Genomic DNA, 10,000 nt, shown 5'->3' on the forward strand with positions numbered 1-10,000 from the left:
TCCAGAAGGCAGTCCAGCAAGGCCAGCAGGGGCAGTGGCCAACATGGGAAATGCACTCCAAAGGAGCCTCAGCTGGAGCGACATGTGGAACATGGCCCCTCTGAGGATCAGCTTCATCCTAAGATCTGTGTACGACCTCCTCCTCTCGAATACAAACTTAGTGAAATGGGGGAAAGCAGATGGCCCTGTGTGCCCACTCTGCCATGGCAAACAAACAGTGGAACATGTCCTCAGCTCACGCAAAGCGGCGTTGAGCCAAGGACGGTACACATGGAGGCACAACCAAGTGCTAAAAGAAACTGCACACGTGGTGAGCACTGTCCAAGGAGCACCAACCCCACCAGAAGTTCCAGTAGAGTTCCGCTCTGCAGAAGGCAATAAAGTCTGGCCAGGAACAACATCCAAAGTTTCCAAAGCATGGAAACGGGTGCTGCTTGATGGTGCCGAAGATTGGGAATGCACAGTTGACCTACCAGAGGGGAAGAAACACCCGGAAATCATCAGCAAGAGCGGCATGAGACCTGACATGGTACTCCACTCCAAGGCAACGAAACAAGCGATTCTGATTGAGCTCACTGTGCTTTCGAAAGCAGAATGGAGGAAGCCCACATCTACAAGACCGAGAAGTATGCCAGTCTAGCCAGCAGCCTGAGAGAATGTGGCTTCCAAGCCAAAGTCCTCGTCATAGAGATTGGTGCAAGAGGGTTTGTGGGCGCATCTGCCTACAGCCTCATGAAACAGCTGTCAATTTCTGGCAGAGAGAGGACATGGTCTCTCAAGGCAATGGCAGAAGCAGCAGTGAAAAGTTCCAGCTGGATCTGGTCGAGGAGGAATGAAAGTAAAGTTCATGAGGATTAAATTTCCCTACTCAAACTAGGCGTATGATGGCTCAGTGGTTAAAACGTCTGCCAGAAAAGGTGACTCAGTTCTGAAGTGGCGACCAGCCTGGAGGCGCGGGTTCGAACCTGCTGCTGACAAGGAAAACAGAAAAAGAAATGGCGGCATTACAAGGGCATCCAGGAGTCATGACCTGGGTGCAGCCCGGCCCCCTTAGAGTGTAAGGAGTTAAGGGCCGAAACACTTGACTGAGTGGGGCTTCTTCTCTGAAGACCTTGTACTGTCCAGCTCTCCCTAGAGTTTCTTATCACTCTGAATAAAATGGGTACGAGTGTGGTTGTTGTTGTAATCATTATTATTTACATTATCAGTATTATGAGCATTTACGCCTAATTTTGAAAATAAGCCCGAGGCATTTCCATATAGAACACACACGTAAATATCAAAAAGGAAAAATGGAACACAAGATACGAAACGTTGAATTATCATCCCCCCCCCCCCCACACACACACCGCCCTCATCAATCACCTTGAAGTGGAACTTGCAGTAGAAGGCCTCTCCCTTGTCGTTGACCAGCTTAAAGGTGTGACTGCCGTAGCCGTTCATGTGGCGATAGCCGTCAGGTGTACCCCGGTCAGAGAACAGGAAACACACCTGGTGGGTGGTCTCCGGTCTGAGGGTGATGAAGTCCCACAGCATGTCGGGGTCCTGTACAGTGACACATGTGTCAGGGGGTGTGTGTGGGTGTGGGTGTGAGAGAGAAAGGGATACTGTGCAGATGACGGGGCGACAAAAAATAAAATAAACAAAACAGACACCTCCCCAGTGGAGGTGCGGTGGTAGAGTGGGTCAGACGTTGGCCCTCTGACCCAGTGTTCACCAGTCACCAGGGTTCTGACCCAGTGTTCAGCGTTCAGTCACCAGGGTTCTGACCCAGTGTTCACCAGTCACCAGGGTTCTGACCCAGTGTTCACCAGTCACCAGGGTTCTGACCCAGTGTTCACCAGTCACCAGGGTTCTGACCCAGTGTTCACCAGTCACCAGGGTTCTGACCCAGTGGTCACCAGGGTTCTGACCCAGTGGTCACCAGTCACCAGGGTTCTGACCCAGTGTTCACCAGTCACCAGGGTTCTGACCCAGTGGTCACCAGTCACCAGGGTTCTGACCCAGTGGTCACCAGGGTTCTGACCCAGTGGTCACCAGGGTTCTGACCCAGTGGTCACCAGTCACCAGGGTTCTGACCCAGTGGTCACCAGGGTTCTGACCCAGTGGTCACCAGGGTTCTGACCCAGTGGTCACCAGTCACCAGGGTTCTGACCCAGTGGTCACCAGGGTTCTGACCCAGTGGTCACCAGGGTTCTGACCCAGTGGTCACCAGTCACCAGGGTTCTGACCCAGTGGTCACCAGTCACCAGGGTTCTGACCCAGTGTTCACCAGGGTTCTGACCCAGTGTTCACCAGTCACCAGGGTTCTGACCCAGTGTTCACCAGTCACCAGGGTTCTGACCCAGTGTTCACCAGTCACCAGGGTTCTGACCCAGTGTTCACCAGTCACCAGGGTTCTGACCCAGTGTTCAGTCACCAGGGTTCTGACCCAGTGTTCAGTCACCAGGGTTCTGACCCAGTGTTCATCAGGGTTCTGACCCAGTGTTCAGTCACCAGGGTTCCAGGCCCCGTTTCAGCATGGCGTCATGTCCATGCGAGAGGAGCTTTACTCCCATCTCTCCTCAGTTCACCCAGGCGTGAATGGTCCCAGACATCGACTGGGGAAGGTCAAAACGAGCGGAAGGAGAGGACTGGGCCCCGCCTTCCTGTGCCGAGCCCTGGACACGGCGGATATCACGTCACTGCCCCGATGGCTGTGAAAGGTCACAGGACCTTGCAGCTTTGAACCCCAGTCATTCAGGGACCCTGCACTGACCACAGGGCCAGGAGGCAGCACAGCACGTGACGTCACCACTCACCTTCAGGTTGGTCACCGGGTTTCTCTTCTGGGTGTGGATGAAGCTGGGGAACTGCACACAGGCATCACACTGTGAGTCACTCCTTTACACACAGCACACAGGCATCACACTGTGAGTCACTCCTTTACACACAGCACACAGGCATCACACTGTGAGTCACTCCTTTACACACAGCACACAGCCATCACACTGTGAGCCACGTCTCCTTTACACACATCACACTGTGAGTCACTCCTTTACACACAGCACACAGGCATCACACTGTGAGTCACTCCTTTACACACAGCACACGGGCATCACACTGAGTCACTCCTTTACACACAGCACACGGCCATCACACTGTGAGCCACTCCTTTACACACAGCAGCACACGGCCATCACACTGTGAGTCACTCCTTTACACACAGCACACAGGCATCACACTGTGAGCCACTCCTTTACACACAGCACACAGGCATCACACTGTGAGTCACTCCTTTACACACAGCACACAGGCATCACACTGTGAGTCACTCCTTTACATACAGGCATCACACTGTGTGCCACTCCTTTACACTATCATCTTATACACCACACACAGCACACAGGCATCACACTGTGAGCCACTCCTTTACACACAGCACACGGCCATCACACTGTGAGCCACTGCTTTACACCACACACAGCACACGGCCATCACACTGTGAGTCACTACTTTACACACAGCACACGGCCATCACACTGTGAGTCACTCCTTTACACACAGCACACAGGCATCACACTGTCAGCCACTCCTTTACACACAGCACACAGGCATCACACTGTGAGCCACTCCTTTACACACAGCACACGGCCATCACACTGTGAGCCACTCCTTTACACACAGCACACAGGCATCACACTGTGAGCCACTCCTTTACACACAGCACACAGGCATCACACTGTGAGTCACTCCTTTACACACGTACACAGGCATCACACTGTGAGCCACTCCTTTACACACAGCACACAGGCATCACACTGTGAGCCACTCCTTTACACACAGCACACAGGCATCACACTGTGAGTCACTCCTTTACACACAGCACACGGCCATCACACTGTGAGTCACTCCTTTACACACAGCAGCACACGGCCATCACACTGTGAGTCACTCCTTTACACACATCACACGGCCATCACACTGTGAGCCACTCCTTTACATACATCACACGGCCATCACACTGTGAGCCACGTCTCCTGTACACACATCACACTGTGAGCCACGTCTCCTTTGCACACATCACACAGGCATCACACTGTGAGTCACTCCTTTACACACAGCACACAGGCATCACACTGTGAGTCACTCCTTTACACACAGCACACAGGCATCACACTGTGAGTCACTCCTTTACACACAGCACACAGGCATCACACTGTGAGCCACTCCTTTACACACAGCACACAGGCATCACACTGTGAGCCACTCCTTTACACACAGCACACGGCCATCACACTGTGAGCCACTCCTTTACACACAGCACACAGGCATCACACTGTGAGCCACTCCTTTACACACAGCACACGGCCATCACACTGTGAGTCACTCCTTTACACACAGCACACGGCCATCACACTGTGAGTCACTCCTTTACACACAGCACACGGCCATCACACTGTGAGCCACGTCTCCTTTACATTGTCATCTTATACACACATCACACCGCCATCACACTGAGCCACTCCTTTACACTATCATCTTATTCGTATACCACACACACACACACACACACACACACACACACACTCATAAACATCTGCTCACACACATACACACACACCAAATACACGCACACACACACACCCCCCCCCCCAACATACACACTCAAAATATCTGCTCACACACACACACACACACACACACACACACACACAGCCACCCACCCCCACACTGACCAGAATGGGGTCCCTGATGAAGAAGATGGGGGTGTTGTTGCCCACCAGGTCCCAGTTCCCTTCCTCGGTGTAGAACTTGACGGCAAAGCCCCGGGGGTCACGTGCCGTGTCAGCTGACCCCTTCTCCCCGCCTGTCACCAGGGGCCACCACTCTCGTCACCACTCTTCAAGTTTTCTTCTCTTTTTTTTCAAACATTTCTTTCTTCCCCGCACTTTATTTCATTATCCATCGCTTTAAAAAAAAAATCTATTTTTTTTACATTTATCTATGTGTTTAATTACTTATTCATTAATTCAGTGATGTATCCATTTATTTGTTCATGCTTTTTTCACAATCTACTTACTTTTTCACAATTCATGTATCTATTCTTTTTTTTTCTTCTTTTTTTCTTTTTTTACTTACTCAATTTAATCATGTATCCATTTATTTGTTCAAGCTTTCTTTTCTTCAAGGCCTGACTAAGCGCGTTGGGTTACGCTGCTGGTCAGGCATTTGCTTAGCAGATGTGGTGTAGCGTATATATGGATTTGTCCGAACGCAGTAACGCCTCCTTGAGTAACTGAACTGAACTGAACTTTCTTCGGGTTTTTTTGTTGTTGTTTCTTTTTCCATTGACCTGACAAAATCGTTTGGTTCCGTGAACAGAGAAACTTTGTGGACCATGTCCATGAAGCTGGGTTCACCACACTGTTTGGGATTTTTTTGACATGTGCAGAAAAGGTTTCAATTTTCAATGTTCACATAAACACAGACATACACACATACACTGCTAATGACAGCATGCTAAATAAACATGATACAGACAAGAAAGGGAAAGCAGAATAGCATCGGGGGAATATTAAGATGCGATTTTTTTTCGTTTTTAAAGCAGAAAAATTCTTGAAATAACTGAATATTTGAAAGACAAGAAGCCGGATGTTGTTTTTTTTAAATACAATATTCATTCCTACATCCAAGACATCACAGTGTAACGTTAAATACACCATGCGTCATGGTGTTATACGTCAGTTACATATCATTTACGTGAATGCAAGAAACATCCTGAGATGGAAAAATGAACATTCTTCTGAAGAACACTATTTTATGAACATTCCTCGGAACAACACTTATGAACATTCTTCTCACAACACTTTTATGAACACTCTTCTGAAGAACAATACTATTTGGAATTATGTACATTCTTATATCAAGAACAGCAACCCTTGTTGTAAGAACACTCTCAGGAACAACATGTATTGTATGAACACTCTGAGGAACGACACTATGATGTATGAACATTCAGAGGAACAACACTATGATGTATGAACACTCAGAGGAACAACACTATGATGTATGAACACTCAGAGGAACAACACTATGATGTATGAACATTCAGAGGAACAACACTATGATGTATGAACACTCAGAGGAACAACACTATGATGTATGAACACTCAGAGGAACAACACTATGATGTATGAACACTCTCAGGAACAACGACATATATTGTATGAACACTCAGAGGAACAACACTATGTTGTATGAACACTGAGGAACGACAACACTATGTTGTATGAACATTCTCATAATTATTTATTTATTCATTTATTTATGTAAGCTTATCTATCATTTATTCACCCTTTTTTTTTCCCCTCAAGGCCTGACTAAGCGCGTTGGGTTACGCTGCTGGTCAGGCATCTGCTTGGCAGATGTGGTGTAGCGTATATGGATTTGTCCGAACGCAGTGACGCCTCCTTGAGCTACTGAAACTGAAGCTGATCTCAGGAACAACAACACTGTTTTATGAACATTCTCAGGAACAACAACTGCAAGCTAAAGACGCTACCTCCCAGGAAGCAAACCCGGAAACCACGGTGTCCCATTCATTCTTACCGACAGTGGAGAACCGCACGGCCACCGGTGTCTTCTTGCCCACCTGGCTGAAGACGTTGGCCTTGCAGTACTTGGTGACGTCATGGGTCACCTGGAAATACCCGAAGGCACCTGCACGACACACAGTCCCGCTGTGATAATAGCACCGGCACCGTCATCATCACAGACATAGCACCGTCATCATCACAGACATAGCACCGTCATCATCACAGACATAGCACCGTCATCATCACAGACACACAGACATAGCACCGTCATCATCACAGAGACAGCCCCGTCATCATCACAGACATAGCACCGTCATCATCACAGACACAGCACCGTCATCATCACAGACATAGCACCGTCATCATCACAGACATAGCATCGTCATCATCACAGACATAGCACCGTCATCATCACAGACACACAGACATAGCACCGTCATCATCACAGACACACAGACATAGCACCGTCATCATCACAGACATAGCACCGTCATCATCACAGACACAACACCGTCATCATCACAGACACAGCACCGTCATCATCACAGACACAGCACCGTCATCATCACAGACATAGCACCGTCATCATCACAGACACACAGACATAACACCGTCATCATCACAGACATAGCACCGTCATCATCACAGACATAGCACCGTCATCATCACAGACACACAGACATAGCACCGTCATCATCACAGACACACAGACATAGCACCGTCATCATCACAGACACACAGACATAGCACCGTCATCATCACAGACATAGCACCGTCATCATCACAGACACACAGACATAGCACCGTCATCATCACAGACACACAGACATAGCACCGTCATCATCACAGACATAGCACCGTCATCATCACAGACATAGCACCGTCATCATCACAGACACACAGACATAGCACCGTCATCATCACAGACATAGCACCGTCATCATCACAGACATAGCACCGTCATCATCACAGACACACAGACATAGCACCGTCATCATCACAGACACACAGACATAGCACCGTCATCATCACAGACATAGCACCGTCATCATCACAGACATAGCACCGTCATCATCACAGACACACAGACATAGCACCGTCATCATCACAGACATAGCACCGTCATCATCACAGACATAGCACCGTCATCATCACAGACACACAGACATAGCACCGTCATCATCACAGACATAGCACCGTCATCATCACAGACACACAGACATAGCACCGTCATCATCACAGACATAGCACCGTCATCATCACAGACACACAGACATAGCACCGTCATCATCACAGACGCATACATAGCATCGTCATCATCACAGACACATACATAGCATCGTCATCATCACAGACATAGCACCGTCATCATCACAGACACACAGACATAGCACCGTCATCATCACAGACACATACATAGCACCGTCATCATCACAGACATAGCACCGTCATCATCACAGACATAGCACCGTCATCATCACAGACACACAGACATAACACCGTCATCATCACAGACACACAGACATAGCACCGTCATCATCACAGACACAGCACCGTCATCATCACAGACACATACATAGCATCGTCATCATCACAGATACAGACATAGCATCCTCTCTCTCTCTCTGTCTATCTGTGGCACCGGAAACAACACACACACATGTCCACATGTTCACTTTCACGCGCGAAACACACATTGTCCACACCCCACAACCTGTACAACACAACTACCAAACCACACACACACCTCTCAACTACCAAACCACACACACACCTCTCAACTACTCAACTACCAAACCACACACACACCTCTCAACTACCAAACCACACACACACCTCTCAACTACCAAACCACACACACACCTCTCAACTACCAAACCACACACACACCTCTCAACTACCAAACCACACACACACCTCTCAACTACCAAACCACACACACACCTCTCAACTACCAAACCACACACACACCTCTCAACTACCAAACCACACACAAACCTCTCAACTACCAAACCACACACACCTCTCAACTACACAACTACCAAACCACACACACACCTCTCAACTACTCAACTACCAAACCACACACACACCTCTCAACTACTCAACTACCAAACCACACACACACCTCTCAACTACCAAACCACACACACACCTCTCAACTACTCAACTACCAAACCACACACACACCTCTCAACTACCAAACCACACACACACCTCTCAACTACCAAACCACACACACACCTCTCAACTACCAAACCACACACACACCTCTCAACTACCAAACCACACACAAACCTCTCAACTACCAAACCACACACAAACCTCTCAACTACCAAACCACACACACACCTCTCAACTACCAAACCACACACACACCTCTCAACTACCAAACCACACACACACCTCTCAACTACCAAACCACACACACACCTCTCAACTACTCAACTACCAAACCACACACACACCTCTCAACTACTCAACTACCAAACCACACACACACCTCTCAATTACCAAACCACACACACACCTCTCAACTACCAAACCACACACACCTCTCAACTACACAACTACCAAACCACACACACAGCTCTCAACTACTCAACTACCAAACCACACACACCTCTCAATTACCAAACCACACACACCTCTCAACTACTCAACTACCAAACCACACACACACCTCTCAACTACCAAACCACACACACCTCTCAACTACACAACTACCAAACCACACACACACCTCTCAACTACCAAACCACACACACACCTCTCAACTACCAAACCACACACACACCTCTCAACTACCAAACCACACACAGACCTCAACTACCAAACCACACACACACCTCTCAACTACCAAACCACACACACACCTCTCAACTACCAAACCACACACACACCTCTAAACTACCAAACCACACACACACACCTCTAAACTACCAAACCACACACACACACCTCTCAACTACCAAACCACACACACACCTCTCAACTACCAAACCACACACAAACCTCTCAACTACCAAACCACACACACACCTCTCAACTACCAAACCACACACAAACCTCTCAACTACCAAACCACACACACACCTCTCAACTACCAAACCACACACACACCAAACCACACACACACCTCTCAACTACCAAACCACACACAAACCTCTCAACTACCAAACCACACACAGACCTCAACTACCAAACCACACACAAACCTCTAAAAACACTCAAGCCATACACAAACCTCAAACTCCATCACACACATCACCAGTTCACAAACACTGCCTGGGGATACGTAATTAGTATTATCAACAATACATAATTAGTATTATCAACAATACGTAATTAGTATTATCAACAAGTATTATCAACAATACGTAATTAGTATTATCAACAATACGTAATTAGTATTATCAACA

The 10,000-nt window shown here is 48.1% G+C and overlaps 1 protein-coding gene across 2 annotated transcripts in view; it reads right to left on the minus strand.

Moving 5' to 3' along the window:
- The window catches only part of LOC143298354 (catalase-like), a 59,569-nt gene that overhangs the window by 26,870 nt on the left and 22,699 nt on the right, over positions 1 to 10,000 (minus strand). For both annotated transcript variants that reach the window (XM_076611244.1, XM_076611243.1), the window contains exons 3-6: positions 6,592 to 6,702; positions 4,719 to 4,849; positions 2,802 to 2,852; positions 1,366 to 1,545 (exon numbers count right to left, since the gene is read on the minus strand). In XM_076611244.1, coding sequence (XP_076467359.1) covers positions 1,366 to 1,545; positions 2,802 to 2,852; positions 4,719 to 4,849; positions 6,592 to 6,702 — 473 coding nt within the window. The remainder of the gene's footprint in view (positions 1 to 1,365; positions 1,546 to 2,801; positions 2,853 to 4,718; positions 4,850 to 6,591; positions 6,703 to 10,000) is intronic.

This window comes from Babylonia areolata, chromosome 23 (assembly GCF_041734735.1).
Source record: "Babylonia areolata isolate BAREFJ2019XMU chromosome 23, ASM4173473v1, whole genome shotgun sequence".
Taxonomy (NCBI): domain Eukaryota; kingdom Metazoa; phylum Mollusca; class Gastropoda; order Neogastropoda; family Buccinidae; genus Babylonia; species Babylonia areolata.